This window comes from Ambystoma mexicanum, chromosome 3p (assembly GCF_040938575.1).
Source record: "Ambystoma mexicanum isolate Mex_15411 chromosome 3p, UKY_AmexF1_1, whole genome shotgun sequence".
Taxonomy (NCBI): domain Eukaryota; kingdom Metazoa; phylum Chordata; class Amphibia; order Caudata; family Ambystomatidae; genus Ambystoma; species Ambystoma mexicanum.
In genome coordinates this window covers 856746876-856764457 of record NC_090925.1, presented here as the reverse complement: position 1 = coordinate 856764457, position 17582 = coordinate 856746876, and the positions used below count along the sequence as shown (strand labels likewise).

The window sequence follows — 17582 nt, the reverse complement described above, 5'->3', positions numbered from 1 at the left end:
GGATGCTTATGCACATTACCCATTGTTTTTGTCCCATTCATGCTCCATATGCAAATTAACAAGGGGGGTCCTGGGAGTCCCTCTGCCAGACATTCGTCCTGGTTGCGAGAGACTTACCCAGAGTCTTTAGCTCACTCCAGGACCCCCCTTGTTAATTTGCATATGCAAGTAACTTTGGGTCTCACCCTAAGTTACTAGGGGAATCCAGACGTGGACCCCTTGCTCACTATTCTTAGAGAGGCACAGATCCACCCTACTGATGAGGTCCAACCAGACCGAAACACGTGTCTGGGGTTTCTGTTGGTACTCTTGTTCAGAGGAGAATTGCCTAGCATTTTGGTGCTGGACTGCCCCAGGGCCGGGACAAAGACTGATATGTTTAGGATATTTCTTCTCTGTGAAAGATAGTGAGCTAAAGACTCTGGGTAAGTCTCTCTTAACCAGAACTAATGTCTGGCAGAGGGACTCCCAGGACCCCCCTTGTTAATTTCCATTCATGCTGCATCCATTGTAAGTTATGGAGGAATACCCAAATATTTTATTTATTTACTGGCCACTCCTTTTGCGGTCTTTGCATGGCCACCTATCAATCGCTTTTCTGATGGGGCAGGGCTAGTGACGCATCAGTGTTGTGGCCATGCAATTGGGCAGATTTGTATTTTCGTCGGTGTACGAAATGCTGCTTTGGCCAAACTGATTATGGGAGGGAAAAGGTCGTCCCAATACCTTTACGACTGTTTTTTGGCGTATTGGTGGCATAAGTATTCTTATCCCCACACTCTAAATGAGCTTCTGTATTGTTCTTTTATTTTTTTATAGCGTTATCGATTTACTTCTGTGACAAATGTAGGGACATTCAAACTCAACCTCTGTGTTTCTTAACCGTTTTTCTTATAACAATAATACTCTAACACGGTTGTTTCTAGAAGTTTTCAAGGCAATAGATTCCTCCTTCAGGCTTACCTTGTTTAGTAGACAAGGGACGACAGCTGGGACCACTCTGCATATCTTTGCAACTCCTGTTCCTGCCTTCACTCTGTTTCATTGAGAATGTGGAGTTATGTATGTTACGGCGTGTATTAAGCAGTTGTATGCATGCGTGAGCCACGTTCCGGCTTGCGCATGCAAGTTTAATTAAAGAGTAACCCGAAGGCAGCAGTCGCCGTCGGGACCCTGAACTACATAGACATGTCCGTGTGTTCTTAATACAGGTGCTTGTGTGAGATGAAGGGCGGCCTGGGGCAATCCTAGAATCCAACATTGGCGATGAGGAAGACGCTAAGTGGGGTGGGTGGAATCCTCAGAAGGACATTCTAACCGAGGTTGAGGTGATCTGACACACTCACGAAGCGCTGATTCCTACGCGGAAAGTTGGCCGCCATTTTGGCATATTCAACACAACGGTTGCGGCCTGAAAGAGTGCTTGTGCACCGATTGTGTTTCTTCTGAACTGATAATTTGGTATCCCATACACCATGATCCTGCCACTGTAAAGATCCTGGCCACAGGTGTTGTCTAAGCCTTGCACACTGAGGAGTCAAGTATTTGGGGTGTGCTTCATCGCGAGGAGGAGACAGACTTGCGGCCTCATGCACTAAAGTGGGGTGTTCATGCGGTCTGACAGCATGGGCGAACAGGAAGATGCGGCTGTTGCTCCAGCGCCACTGCCACACAGACAACAAGGTACTTTGGTGTCTATGCCTGAATTTGACCTTTCGGGGCTCCCATCCAAGCTCGGTCCCAAATGGTTGTTATGGGTAAAGAAGCTGGAAATGTTCTTCAGAGCCACCGGTGAGACGGAGGACGACGCAAAGGTGGCAACTATGCTGTACTCGGCAGGATAGGATCGGAGGTACATCAGATTTTTGAATCATTGAACACGCAGGCGACGACATATGCAGCTGTAAAGACTGCCCTACAAAATAATTTCCTACCTCTAGCAAATATGGATTATGACAGGTTTGTCATGTGTGCGGAAAAGCAGTCGGGGGATGAGACATTGGACCAGTTCTGTGGGAGGTTAAGGCAACTGGTCAGCACATGCAGGTGGGAGAATGAGGAAGGCATGGTACGCAACCAACTTATTCAAGGGTGCAGCTCGGGGAAGCTGCGAAGACAGGTACTCCGTGAGCCCGGCCTGGCGCAAATTTTGGACATGGGACGTGCATATGAACTGGCTGAGAGCAGGGGAGCCCGGATGGATGCAGCTGTCCGCCCGGGGAAGTGTGAGGAGGCTTTTGCCATAGGTCGCTCAACCTCTCAAAAGCAGCGCTGGGGTCATAAAAAGCCTGAAGTGTCTCAAAACCCCAACATACGCATTCATGTCAGTACTGTGGTTATGATCTCCCTCACGTGGGCGAGTGTCCAGCAAAGACAAGGGTATGTGGCCGTTGTGGCGTGCCAGGACATTACGCAAGTGTGTGCAGGGCAGCTGTACCAGTGGCTATGTCCAGGGGCCCAGCGAGAGTTGGCAGTGGTAACCCAAGAAAGTCTAAAAATGTTGCGGCAGTAGAACAAGGTCTTCAAGAACTGGACATCGCGGAAGAGGATGAAGAGGAAGTATTTTTCATATCGAATATAGCGTCAGGCACAAGGAAGCGGAGGCAGCCTACCTGCATGGTCAACATCGGGGAAACCCCAACCCCAGTAGTAATTGACATGGGAGCATCAGTCTGTGTTTTAGCCGCAGAACATTATGAGGCTCTACCAGGCCCGCCGGTGCTTGAGGGCACCAAAGCAAGAATCTACACTTTTGGGGGGGACACGCCCCTACCACTAAAGGGGTCATTCATGGCATCGGTCACCCACGGACAGAACGCTATAAAGGCCAGATTCTTTGTCACGTAAGTGAGCTCCCATTCGCTACTAAGCTGTGCGGCCTCAGAGGTGCTGCACATTGTTCATTTCGTCAAGTCAGTCTATCTGACAGACATTGACCACATCATGGAGCGTTATGCAGACATTTTCAGAGGCGTCGACAAGCTCAAGGGGGACCCCATCCGTCTCCACATCGACGAGTTTGTGAGGCAGACGGCACTCAAGCATAGGAGAATCCCGTTTCACCTGAGGACGCAAGTCAAACAGGAACTACAGGCTCTAGTGGATAGGGACATCATTGAAAAGGTCGAAGGCCCCACCCCATGGGTGTCCCCAATCATTGTAGCGGCGAAACCCAAACAGCCGGGGGCCGTACGCATTTGTGTCGATATGCGGCTGCCTAACATGGCAATCAGAAGAGAGAGGCACCTCACTCCGACATTGGATGATATAGTGGGCGAACTCCAGGGTGCCAGAGTGTTCTCTAAATTGGACCTCCAGTCCGGGTATCATCGGTTGGAGCTACACCCTGAGTCCTGCTATATTACGACCTTCACTACACATGAGGGCCTATATCAGTTCAAAAGGTTAAGCTTCGGCATCTTGTCAGCGGCCAAAGTTTTTCAAAATGTCATCCGAGGTGTCCTGGCTGGACTGAAAGGCGTCATAAATTTAAGGGACGATATCTTGGTTTTTGCTTCCTCAGAAGCGGGGCACATGGAAAGACTGGAAAAAACATTGGACAGGATCAAAAACCTAGGCCTCACGTTGCACAAGGGCAATTGTGAATTTTTCAAAGAATTAATTGAGTTTTTTGGGTTTATATTCCACGCAGGGGCATATCCCTGGACCCGGAGAAAGTGCGCGACATACAAGAAGCAGCGGCCCCAGAAACACCCTCGGAGGTCAGGAGTTTCCTAGGTATGGTGAACTACTGTGGCCGGTTCATCCGAGATCTACCGTCTTTAGCTGAGACGTTGAGAGTGCTTACTAAGAACAATGTCTGGGCATGGACCTCCAGAGAACAGAAGGCGTTCGAAGACATTAAAACTGCGCTAACGGGCAGTGAAACTATGGCATACTTTAATCCGGAGAGAGAGTCGGAGATCGTGGTGGATGCCAGCCCGGTGGGACTGGGCGCGGTGCTACTACAGGCAGATGCCCAAGGACAGATGCATCCAATTGCGTATGCCAGCAAGGCTCTGTCTGATACAGAAAAGAGATATTCGCAGATTGAAAGAGAGGCACTGGCCATCCTATGGGGGTGTAAGCACTTCAGACTATACATTTTTGGGAAACCCGTGGTGGTCATCACAGGCCACAACCCTCTGATCCCCATCATGTTGGGCGGCTCCTCAAAACCACCCCCTGGAACAGAGCGGTGGATGTTGTCCGTGATCGAATATGGGGCAAAACTGCAATACCGACCAGGCACCAAAAATCCCGCTGACTATTTGTCTCGTCACCCAGGGGCCGGCCGTACACATGAGAAACTGGAGGTGTTCGAATGTGTTGAAATGGTCTGGAATGTGGTGGAAGCAGCCATGCCCGTGGCGTTAACAATTCAAGAGATAGTGGAAGCTTCGAGAAAGGACAAGGTGCTTTAAATAATTCAGGGGGCCATGGACAGCGGTGATTGGAAAGAAGTACTGGCCATCAACACCAGAAGAGAGATGGGGGCTCAACAAGACTTGCAGGCGCTGTGGAAGGCCCGAAATGAGCTCTCGATGTCAGAAGAGGAACTGATGCTGAGGGGACTGCAGATTATCATACCTCGCACCCTGGTTGCGAAGGTACTGGAACTCGCTCACAAAGGGCCCCAGGGCACGGCAAAAACTAAAGCACGTTTGTGAGGCAAGGTATGGTTTTCGGACCTAGATAGGCGAGTGGACGAATATGTGCGTCTATGTATTCCGCGTCAGGCTGCCAGCCCTGCCGAGAGGGGACCCACGATACAATCCATGGAAAGGAGCGAACCGTGCACGCAGACTTTGGGTCAATGGGGCGGGGTATGTATTTCCTGCCAGTGGACCAGTCGTCCAGATACCCATAGATCGAGCTGGTGGAGTCTACAGCTTGCGATCGTACCATATTATCTCTGGAGAAAATGTTTGCCACACACGGTTTTCCGTATGAACTTTGCTCGGACAATGGCCTGACGTTCCAGGGTCAGCAATTTGCCAAGTACATGGAAGACGGCGGCATCAGACATCGAAAGATGAGACCCCTCTGGCCAAGGGCCAATGGTGAAGCAGAGAGGTTTATGGGTACTTTAGACAAATTATTCTGAATTTCACTGAATGGAGGAGGGGAGTTACATCAGAACTTATTTGAATTCCTCAGGGAGTATAGGGCAACCCTATACCAGTCCACTGGAGTAGCACCTGCAGAGGCACTGTTTAAATGTTGCCCCACAGGTCTGATACCTGAGGTGGAGGGAAGAGAACCAGGTATAATTGACAATGACCGTGTTCGAGAGCAGCGGCAGGCAACCAATGAGAAAGAAAGCAGCCAGAGAAACCTACAAGGCAAGGTCATCGCTGTAGGAGACAAAGTGTTGATACGAAACAGGCATCCCGAAGGAAAGATGTCCCTTACGTACGAACCTCAGCCCATGGAGGTGACACATGTGAAAGGATCAATGATATCTGCGGCTGATGGACGCGGAACTGTGACCCATAATGAGTCCTATTTAAAAAAAATGTATGGCAATCCGCCGAAGGAAACCAAGGGGCCAACGGGCCTGAGGATGCAGACGTCACTCTGTCGACGAAGGGTATGACGGTGGAGGGGATCCTCCACCAAATGACACACCACGTCCGGCCCAGGATGACAGCCGGAGGTACCTGAGCAGGGAGGCGAGGAGGCGTCCAACCCCGATTCCAGGACTATGTAATGGACACCGATGCCGAGACAGCTGCAGTGGTAACACAAGTTGACTCACGTTGAGTCGTTGCATATTATTATGTTACTGTTCTGTTTTTCATTTAAAGAAAAGGAGGAATGTTACGGAGTGTACTAAGCAGTTGTGCGCATGCGTGAGCCTTGTTCCGGCTTGCGCAAGCAAGTTTAATAAAAGAGTAACCCGAAGGCAGCAGTCGCCGCCGGGACCCTGAACTACATAGACGTGTCTGTGTATTCTTAATGCAGGTGCGTGTTTGAGATGAAGGGCGGCCTGGGGCAATCCTAGAATCCAACAATTTATTCATTTTATACTTACTGTAAGATTTTTGTAAGCCACTTCCTGTGATTTAATCATAGCCCAAGACTGTGATGCCCCTGCGTGTGATATAATTGAGGTCAAGGTCCTGTATTGTAACTTCTTGGGGTGTCATGTGGTGGGGGGGGGGGTCTAGCACAATAATGGCAGTGCATCTGAGGTAGATTGCCAGTTTAAATGCAAGTCTGTGCACATTAGGCCAGTCTATTTCACCAGCACTGCCTGAAAAAGGGACCTACTCCATGAGAACAGTTTGTAAAACAGAATATACTTTAGCCTAATAAAGACGTCAGCCTGTCAAAGTGCTGCTGGCTCACCTTTCTTGAAAACATGAATTGGACTAATAATTCATATTTTCATTTATACACATATTATAGTGCTGTGGTCACAGTATTAAGTTGAGTATCGAGAAAGATAGGAAAACCGAAAAATAAATTGCTAATAACTTTTGACGCATATGACGGATTTGGCTAAAGTTCTGCTTTTTCTGGGGAACCCTGACGCAACCTTGGAGTAAAAGGACAGACTCTTCCCCTCTTCTGAAGCCTAGAACACAACCCAAGTGTGCTACTCTATCATTAAATGTAACATGGTTTCCTTCCTTCTCTCCTGTACTAGTGCCTGCCAGACCTCTTGTCCTTGTTGAAATATTACTTTATATCTAGTTAAGTCAAGATGTTAGCAGCCTGCTTGCTTGCTCTGTGCCAAGTTGTTCGCTTTACCACCAGGAAAGGCCCCAAGTACTGTTGCTGTGCTGCACACAGGATAATAGAATTGATGAATGGTTATAGTCCAGATTAGAAGTCAGTACTTGTATGATAGGGCCTACAATTGGGGTTTCAAGACCAGGGGGGTAATCAAGGGATCTAATTGGACAGTCAACTTAAAAGGGAGTAACACCACCTTCAGTCTGAGGTGATGTCTTTTGCATAAGGGACATGAAACAGTGCACAATTCCATTGCCAATGCTCTTGTTACATTGCCCTAAATAATGTATTTTTCAGATGAGGCAGGGATTCTGTCCAGATGAGTTGGGATTCTTTGCTTACCCCCAAACCACCCACAACCCCACTTTCCCCATCATCACAACCACAAAGGAACATATTTTATTTTAGTGTTGTTAGTATTGCTCAAAACAAGGATATGAAGTATAAACAATGGAATCCATGACTTTCTCCGAAGGTTTTTCATTGTTCTTAAGTGCTGCTAAACCAAGAACCACCACATCAGTGACATTTGCGGTCCAAATGCGCCCAATTCCTGCTCCTAATGAGCAAAATTATTGGTTCAAATCAGTGGCGTACTCGGTCAAAATGATTGAAATAGCTGTGCTGCCGTTTGAGTGGCTGCAGTAGTATCCATTTTACTTTAGAGGAAATGCTCCACAATGCTTCAGAAATGAAAACAAGTGATTATCAAGTGTGTCACGCTGGATGAGGTACGCTCGACTGATCAGGTGTCTCTAGCAGGTTATTTGTTGTCCTGGTGGACAATTCATATTCCTGTCGGGCTATTGATGGTTCTCATGACTGATTTGGTGAGCAATTGTGTGGCCTCTTTACCGTCCGGGTGCAAAGATGAAATCCAGGGCCTGCCGTTCAGGGGGTGCCACGTTGGGGTGCCACAGGTCCACCATGAAGACTACTCGTGGCCCATCCTCTGCAGTGCCTGATGGGAGAGATAAGCGTCAATATGTAATGTATATAGACCACACCAAAACAGGCAATATCTATAGATGTGTCCACGTATGTAATGTGAAAAGAGCATGTGTACATATATTATGTGATCAGGTCATGCATGTTGGGTTGATGCTTAAAAAGAAGGCTCAATATTGCCACGTGGGTACCATTCAAACTGCACCTAACACATATTGATCTGGTCTGCTCAATGCACAGGCAAAGAAGGCCCCCTATCTCTCTTTGCGTTGGTAATGCGGTGGAACACCAGGCAGAAGTGCTGTAGGTCATGGTTTGTTGATTGGGATACTTGTGGTGCAACAGTCTTAAATAAAGCAAGAATGTCCAGCCAAAGAAGCACGGACATTATTTTTTAGCTTCCATGTAAATACAATTCTTCCAACGTGTCTGTGTCTTTCTTTTTTGTAGATTGTGGACTTCAGTATAAGAGGGAGAAAGTTGAAAGCAAGAGAGAAGCTCTACAAAGAATTCTCTTTGGTTTGACGATTCACGGGATCTCGTTGCTTCTCCCCTTAGGGGGGAGCCCTTCCCTGTGTGGCTAGGGACGTGAGCCGCTACTCAATATTCTTCCTAGGGGTGGCGATAAGCGGGACCCCACAGGGAGAGACTTCCCTCTTGGAGATAGGGACTCCCGTTCTGTCATGGAACTTCCTAATCCTTTATCCTGGGAGACTTTCAAGTCATCAGTACCCCAACCTGACCAGACCACTACTTGCTATTGTAACACTGCTTCCCTGTCTCACTTAAAACCCACAACCATGGAGAAGAGGGAGAGGGAAGGAAACATGAAGAGTGACAACAGGTTGGAATCCAGTCATACTGGGAAGAGTTGGAACCATGGAGTAATGAAGAACACTTCATGGAGACTAAAGAAGGACAACGATCCCCCGCTGGGGGAGACCCAGAACGATCATATACAAATTGAGGAAGGATTTACAGAAGAGGGAAGCCAACATTGAGAAGGTGTAGCCCAGTAAACTCAAACCTGTTTGAGAGACATTTGTGGAAACATTCTGGTCCTCAGTCAAGAGAATGTGGCGAAGGAGAAGGACATGCAGTCCAGGAGCCAGCAGTGAACAGACTCATGTCAAGGCCTGGAAGATCCAGGTGGTGGCGTGACCTCAAGGAGGTGGACCATGCGTGCCCAAACCACATCAAGACCGCCAAGGAGAGGGCTCTATGGAGCCGCATAGCCGCCCAGGAAGCTGGATAGAAAAACGCTGCTAGCGTTTAACAGCTCAAAGTAAGCCAGTGACCCCAGTGAGAACCGATAACACCGGCCCGTCAAGGAAAAGATAACGGGAGCGGTCGGAGACCTAGGAGGGGACTGGGACACAATGAAGGAACAAAAGCGAGACAAGAATACTACAGAAGTCATCTCCCTCATCTCAATAATTGGGAAAATACTGAAGAAAGTCAAGAATACTACAGGAGTCATCTCTCTCATCTCAGTAATTGGGAAAATACTACGGGAGTCATCGCACTCGTCTCAATAATTGGAAAACCCCCAAAACATGTCCAGAAGACTTCAGGAGTTTTCTCCCTCATTCCAGTAGCTGGAAAACCAGTAAAGCAAATCAAGACTAATACGGGAGGGACTTCCCTCGTCCCAGTAGTAGTGTCAGCCAAGAAGACTATGGGACTGGTGACACACTTACCAATAGCAGGAAACAGTATTGAAGAAGTACAAGAGATTTGGAGGAAGGGATAGTGGTTGCAGGTGTCATTAAAACAAAACACTGTGATTATCAGGAGGAACAATCGAAGCAACGGAATGGCTAAAACTTAGTCAATACTGGAAAAAGAGAGACATTAAGACAGGAGTATCAATGGACACTTAAGAAAGACTGCAAGAGTCTCTTTAAGGAACTACAGGGTTAATAAAGAATATCACAGGGAACGTAAGATAACCCTGTCCAGGGGAAGGGAGTCATTCTCCTGGACCTCCTTTTTGTATGCTGAAACTTTTTCTTTAGTGGTAGGGTCAGCGGTAGTTTTTGGATGGAGGACGGACTATTTTTGATTTGGAAATCATCGCTGAGGACGAGCACCTTAGTTAGATTTCTGTTAGGCAGGAAACGCCTCACCCAAACCCTCCGCTCTCTATTTGGTAAGGTTCTACGTTATTTCGCCGCTGTATTTTTCATCGCAGGTTTTTTCATCAGCTTTCTTTTTCGAAAAACCCGTTTTTTTGGGGGGGGGAGTAACTCCCCCTTTTTCTTTATTCCTTTACACCCACAACCATATATATTTTTTAACCCCCCCAAAAAAAAAATTTCGAAATAAAAACGGCGATGAAAAAACCAGCGATGAAAAATACTGCGGTGAAATGTGTGTATACCTTTGGTAGAGGAGAGACAGAGAGACCCCTGACAAGATTCTCTATTGTGGTAGCAATGGACGAGCAATCAAGGCCTAGCTTCTCAGGAGTTGATGCGAGCTGGTTCTTAAGTACAGTGTAGTCCTCAAGCACCCACAAAGGAATGTCCACACACTGTATCGGTTAAAACACAGTCTTTATATAATTAATATTCAAAGTGGTGTACACTATCACAATAACTCACTTTGTACGCAGAAATCAACAATGGCAAATATGTACAGTTCTAAAGTGTTACCACTAACATTATCCGATCTCATTAAAGTGTATACGATCAGAATGACACACAGATCAAAAATAAAGAGGAAACCAGCAGCAGAGAGAGGAAGGAAAGCAAGATGGTTGAGCAATAGGCAGAATACTGGTAACTACCGTTGAACACAGTTCTGTGTGAAGATCCCCTCACCTGGGCAACCTGCAGAAGAAAGATAAAAGCCCAGTCCATATATTGTTCACACTAGACTTTCCAATAGTTCTGCAACCCCAAAGTACCTTGGCGCTGTACCGTTCCGCGTCGGGGAATCGACGGCCCTTCTTGAGTGTCCTCCCTTTCAGGCAGGAGTCACGGGTCATCGAATGTCCGACGGAGAACAGGTCGAGCTACGACGGTGAAGTGGCCGCGTCATTCCTAGCGGTGCTCGTTGACGGGGAAGCGTAAACGTCCTGCAAGGAAGAGGCGTGCGGGACACCTCAGTGTCGATAGTTCTGGACCGCAAAGAGTTGAAGAACTGTGGCCCAAGGGCGTCAAGTCGTCGGCGTCTCTGTGGTCTTTGGGTGGCGGGAAACCCACCAGTGGATGCTCCTCGGCGTGTCGACGGTCAGGCCTTCTCCAGCAGGATACAGCGGCAACTATGCGGACGAGAGCGTCCTTGGATCAATGAAGTTAGGCAACGGGAGCATGGCGGCTCCAGTCGGCGACGGCGGTCGCCGACAGTGGCGGACAACAGTCCAGGCGCTTCTCCTTGGAGTTCCACAGCAATCCCTGTATCGGGTCGGCAGCCTGTCGAAGGTCTGTCTACCAGGGAGCTTCAGGCAAAGATCAGCTGTGCACGATGGTCCGTCGTAGCTCGGGAAGAGGGTGCCTCACCAGGTCCTCTCCGGGTCAGTCCTTGAGGCACAGCAGCTTTCAGATTGCAAAGTAGAGCAACAGCAATTCTTCTCGTCCAGCAGGGCTCAAGTTTAAGCTTCAGTTACTCGTCATAGTGGACTTCAGCTTCCGAACACGATTCCTAGCAGTGAGAGGTCCCCAGATATACTGTTGACCTCCCATTCATTCCACTGGGTCGCACTCAAGCATCCAATCACGACTACGGTCATTCATGCAGGTAGGCAGCCAATCAGGCACACGGTGCATTCAGGCCATTCACTTCTCTCCAGACACTCACAACAAGTTATGTGTATTGGGACAAGTACTGAGCCATTCAACACTCCAAGCTGCATTCATACCGGTTTCCGGCAGGGCTGTCTCAACCACTGTGTCAACCATCAGATACTAGACAGCCACAACATAGAATGCATATTCGTCACACACTCCATTCACCCAGGTCCCACCCACAGGCGTACCCACAACATACGGTCATTTGAGAAGGCTCCAGCCAGTCTGGTCGGCACTTCCCCACACTACCATATACAGAACTTCCACCCAACAGCCAGTCAAGGGGAAGGGACAGAGGCAGGGCTTCCCAGGACTTCGGGAAGATCAAGGTAACAGATGATGGAAGGCAAGAGGCCATGGGGGCCATTTTGTCTCCATCAGGAATATACCGATTCCAACGACAGGGCCTGGGCATCCCAAAATGGAGGACGCCCAGGGCACCAGTCATTTCAGCATGGAGCCACCACCAGCCCGTACCCTGCTCTTTGGGTCACACAAAGGTGCCCAAAACATTCACTAGGGGCACAGGGTTGCACCCCTACGTGCCATAAGGGTATCCCACGGGTCTGTTCACCAAACCAAAAGAGAGAGAGCTGCACCTCCGGGAGTCCCACATGAACTCCTGCGCGGAAAACACGACAGAACACACAATAAAAAGCAGTAAAGGCCCTATCCCTCTGATGCATTTCCAGCATCACAATATGGACAGATAGGCCTTTTTTCTATTATTTCAAAAAAATCTTTGTTAAAAATGTCAACTTTTTGTCCGCCTCCTTTTTCTGACCTACCACAGTGGTTATAAGGTGTTCGCCAAACTGCTTCTGGGGTGGTCTTCTGCAAGCCCGGAGCACCATACTACGATTTTGAAGAATTGAATACAAAATGTGTGTAGCTGCTTTTGCAGGATGCCTTGGCAGCAGTCGATCCGTCACACATTGCAATGCAGCAGTCGCACAGTGTGCATGTTTATTTAAAAAACCTCAGCTGCCTCTGATTCTAGTGGAGTGCTGTGCATGCTGGAAAAAAGAGGAAGCCCGCTTGGGGTTCCTTCTCCTTTCCTTGGATACATATATGGCCAACACATTTTAGGAATGCTGGATTGATAAGATACACTGCAGACCTTAAAGTACATGAATTCTGGGAGCACATGTTGACTCGAATATCTGCTCAGGAAACACGGAACCTGTGCTACAGACCTACTACTGGAAGGATAGTCTTACCTCACCTCTGAAGATCACACTAAAAAGTGACACCTCTTTATTCAGGTAGCCAATTACTCCTTTTGTGTCCTTCACCCATATACTCCATTGCTGAAAACCCTCTTCCTTTCTGATTTAAGATAGACAAACAATCCACTTTGTATCCACTGATACAAAATTGTTAAATAACGCTGACCATAACATCAGACCGCTGTATTATATTTTCATAACTTGTTAAATAAAAATCAGATGCTGCTAGCACTCAAATGATGCTGCAGCTCAATAGGAGGTGTAACCTTCTCAAAGCTGAGTAAAAACCTATATAGATTTACCTTTCGAGGCCCTAAAATGATGCATTGGTCCTTTGCAGGTACATCAACACATGTACCCTCCATGTTGCTCTAGATATCACTCATTAAAGCCATCCATTCTTTTACATACTATCTCACACCTACCCATCCCGTAACAAGTGTACTGTGCTGTTTCTAAAATGCACTCTGTTGTGCTCACAAACACGCATCACAAATAAGGAACAAGTTACTTACCTGTAACTGTTGTTCTCCAGCATGGGTCTGGCATGGATTCACATGCTCATGAATATTCCCCGTCGTCAGGCTGGGAATCCTCGGTAAAGAAAAAATCAGTATCAGTTTCGTTTCTGATCTGTCTTTCTTAGTAGTAACCAATCACTGGTCTCTGGGTCATACTGCCCCAGCCAATGACTGCCCTCTCCCTAAGCCCTGCCTCTGGCAGCCATCATCTGATTTGGTTGCACGTAAAGTGGCAGTATGACCAAGTGAAGAGCCGCAGAGGGGTAGGCGGGAGGGTTCGCATATGAATCCATGCCAGACCCATGCTGGAGAACAACAGTGACAGGTAAGTAACTTGTTCCTTCTCCAGCATGGGGTCTGGCATGGATTGACATGCTCATGAATATAAGAATACATAGCAGTACACGCATGCACAACCACGGGAGGTGGCAAAGGCTCAACATTAAGCATTACATCAAATCTCAACATTAAGCATTTCTTACCTCCTCACCAGGCTCACCTTAAGCGAACAGGTTGCGCAGCAATGCTTGGCCGATTCTGGACTCCTCCCTGGAATCCCGGTCGACGCAGTAGAATCTCGCAAAGGTGTGCGTCGACCTCCACGTAGCAGCCCTGCAGATGTCCAGCAGGGGCACACCAGACAAGAACGCCGTGGTAGCAGCGATCGCTCTGGTCGAATGGGCTCTTGGACAGCCGGGCAACGGTCGGTTTGCCAACTGATGACAGTGCATGATGCAGCCGGAGAGCCATCTGGAAATGGAAGCCTTTGAGAGAGCCTTCCCTTGGTTCACAGGTCCAAAGTTCACAAACAGCTGTGATGTCTTTCGAAAACTCTTCGTTCCGTCCACGTAGAACTTCAGCGCTCTAGCTACATCCAGCAAGTGCAAAGTCCTCTCGGCCGGCGATGAAGGCGACGGGAAGAAAACAGGTAACACCAAGGGCTTGTTGAGATGGAAGTCCGACGGCACCTTGGGCATGAAGGAGGGGTGCGTCCTCAGCACTACCCTCGTATCGTGAAAGGTCAGGTATGGAGGCTTGCAGGATAGGGCCTGAATCTCTCCCACGCATCGTGCGGAGGTGATGGCCACAAGGAACGCTGTCGTCCACGACAGAAACTTCAACGGGGCCGAATGCAACGGCTCAAAATGGCGGACCCATGAGCCTGGTCACGTTGAGCTCCCACGCCGGGGCTGGCGCCTTCGCCGGTGGGGATGATCGAAACAGTCCTTTCATAAATTCCTTCACCAGGCGATGAGACCACAGGGATGACCGCCCTGTAGTTCTGGTGTATCGGGAAATCGCTGCCAGATGTATCTTGATTGAAGCAAGAGATAGTCCAGCTTTGGCTAGCGACAGTTGGTATGGTAGCACTTGAAGGGCTGTAATCCTGAGAGTGTTAATCTTCTGTGCACAGCACCAGACAGAGAACCTCTTCCACTTGTGTCCGTAGCACTTGAGAGTTGAGGACGCCCTGGCCTTTGCAAGGACCTCTCTGCAGTCAGCCGGGATATCGTATCCTCAAAACTCTAGTGCTGCAGGAGCCAGGCATGCAAGTTCAGCGACTCCGGGTCGTGATGAAGAATGGCGCCTCCTTCTCTGGAGAGAAGATCCGCGTCCGTCGGCAGTTTGACTGGTGGGGACGCTGACAAGTCCAGAAGGTCCGGGAACCATATCCGTCTTTGCCACTTCGGTGCGACGAGGATCATCCTGCACTGGGGACCTCTTGAGTTGGTTGATGAGCCTGAGCAGCAACGGAGGGAACGCATAAAGGAACAGGCCGTCCCAAGGGAACGAGAAAGCATCGCCCATGCTCCTCGGCTGGGGGAACCTGCTGGCGAACCTCTGGCACTTGGAGTTCGTCGCTGTCGCGACCAGGTCTATTTGGGGTTTGCCCCATCGCCGGAAGAGTTGATCCACTTGATCCTGGCGTAGTTCCCACTCGTGGCACGAGCGCAGCTCCCTGCTGAGTGAGTCGGCGATGGTGTTTTTTATCCCTGCTAGATGAAAGGGTACCAGGAACATCCCCTGGGCAACGGCCCAGTGCCACAGGTCCTGCGCTTCTTTGGACAGGGCTGGGGATCTGGTTCCTCCCTGCTTCCTGATGTAGAACATCGTGGTGGTGTTGTCGGTGAAGATCCTCACCACTTTGCCCTTGAGGGACGCGAGGAAAGACTTGAGAGCCCAGAACACCGCCTGGAGCTACAGTATGTTGATGTGGAGTGGCCTCCTCCGGGAGCCATAGGCCTCTCGTGTGAAGATCCCCGGTGTGCGCTCTCCATCCTTCCAGGGAGGCATCCGTCATCACCGTCACCTGATATGCTGGGGTCTGAAAGTCCGTGCCCGCCGCGAGATGCGCGCGGGTGCCCCACCATCGAACAGCTTGGCGGAATACTTCGTTGAGCGAGATCTTGTCCTTGAAGCTGCCCGTCGCTTGCATCCAACGGGCGTCGAGAAACTCCTGCAAAGGACGCATCCGAAGCCTGCACAGGCGCACCAGATAGATGCAGGAGGACATCATCCCGAGAAGGGATTTGATGGACCTCACTCTGGCCACGTCCGTGGCCAGCAGACGCTGTACCTTGCCCAGGACGGCCTTCGTGCTTTCCTCCGACGGCGAGGCCAATTGGGATTTGGGGAAGTTGATGGAGAATCCCAGGTCCTTGAGCAGCTGGACGGTCTTCGCTGTGTGTTCGACGGCAAGCTCCCTTGTTGTTGCGCGGATGAGCCAATCGTCCAGGTAGGGGTAAACGTGGATCCCCTGCAGGCGCAGCCGCGCCGCCACCAGTGCTAGGCACTTGGTGAACACCCTGGGAGCCGACTTCAGTCCGAACGAGAGGGCCTTGAACTGGTAGTGCCGCCCTTGGACCACGAACCTGAGGAACTTTCGGTGCCTTTTTAGAATGGGGATATGAAAGTACGCATCCTCCAAATCCAACGACGATAGGAAGCCGCATTCCTCCAGCTGTCCTAGCACGTGCTGGAGGGTGACCATCCGGAACTTCTGTGCCTTGATGTACTTGTTCAGTCGACGCAGGTCCAGGATGGGGCGCCATCCGCCCGTCTTCTTTCTGACGAGGAAGTATCTTGAGTAAACTCCGGAGCCCCGAAGCCTCTTTGGGACGAGCTCGATGGCACCTTTTTTGAGCATCCCCTTTACTTCCAACAGTAGTTGAGGGACGTGGTTTTCCTTCCTAGCCACGGGTGTAATGCGGGGACACTTCTTTAGGAATTCGTGTGTGTGCCCCTGGGCCAGGGCATCGAGCGCCCAATGGTCATTGGAGATGGATTTCCACACGCTGACGAACCTCGTCAGCCGGCCTTCCACCGGGGTGCTTCGCTGGGGGCCCGACACCACGGCCGGTTCAGTCTTGCTTGGCCGCTGCCTTGCCGCCTTGGCGACGACGGCGAGGTCCTCCTGACTTGCCTCATCCCCTGTAGGCTTCTTGCGACGAGGAGCGGGTTGCTTGATGGTACGTTGAGGAGCTGCCGCTTGCTTGCCTCCGGAGTTCCGAAAGGGCGGACGTCGTTGTTGTAGAACTCCCAAGGCCCGAGCCGTCTCCGTGTTGGTCTTGATGGCCTGAAAGGACTCATCCACTGTCTTCCCAAACAGGTTGTTCCCGTTAAAGGGCATGTCCAAAACCTTGGCCTGTACATCCTGGCGGAAATCTGTCGCCTTGAGCCACCCCTGCCGTCAAAGGCAAACACTGTTGCCCAAATGGTGGAAACCGGTGTCGGCAATGTCCGTGGCCACGGTTATGGCGTGGTCAGAGGCCACCTCACCCTCCTGCAGGATTGCCAGGGCCTCTGCTCTCTTATCGTCCGGGAGGAAGTCCAACAGGGGGACAATCTTGTACCACAACTCCCTGTCATAGTGGGCCACGATCGCTAGGGAGTTGGCCGCCTTAATCGTCGTCGCCGCCGACGAGATGACTCGTCGTCCCATGGCATCCAGCTTCTTTCCCTTGCCGTCCGGCGGGGAAGTAAAGGTCGAGGCCGATGCCCCCCCCGCTTTCTTCTTGGCCGCTGCTGAAACGACTGAATCCAGGGTCGGTTGCGCTCTAAGGCACAAGGGGGCGGCGTCGGAGACCCAGTACTTCTTCTCATACCGGTCCCTCTTAGCAGGTGTCGTGGACGGGTTCTTGAGGAGGGCAAGTCCCTCGTCCCAGATGTCATCCAACAATGGCACGGTTTTCCTTTTGGCCTCACGCCGTTGGTAAAGGAAGCCTTCCTTCTTCGTCTCTTTGGGGCAGAGCTGAAAAAGCGCCGATCCCCTGCGATCATGGCGTGAAACGAGCCAATTTCGTCGGGAGGAGACGCCCGAGGAATCGACGACAAGAGATCAGTCC

General features: G+C 50.0%; 1 protein-coding gene across 2 annotated transcripts in view; it reads right to left on the bottom strand.

Annotated features, from left to right (window-relative positions):
- Positions 1-491: 491 nt before the first annotated feature.
- ASPHD1 (aspartate beta-hydroxylase domain containing 1) overlaps positions 492-17582 on the bottom strand; it is a 122990-nt gene continuing 105899 nt past the window's right edge. The window contains exons 3-4 of one of the 2 annotated variants that reach the window (XR_011304400.1): positions 988-7705; positions 492-867 (exon numbers count right to left, since the gene is read on the bottom strand). Coding sequence is in view for 1 of the 2 variants with exons in the window: in XM_069652001.1 (XP_069508102.1) it covers positions 7596-7705 (110 nt within the window). In the remaining variant the exon portion in view is untranslated. Of the gene's footprint in view, positions 7706-17582 lie in introns of both variants that reach the window. The other variant, XM_069652001.1, reaches the window with a different exon arrangement.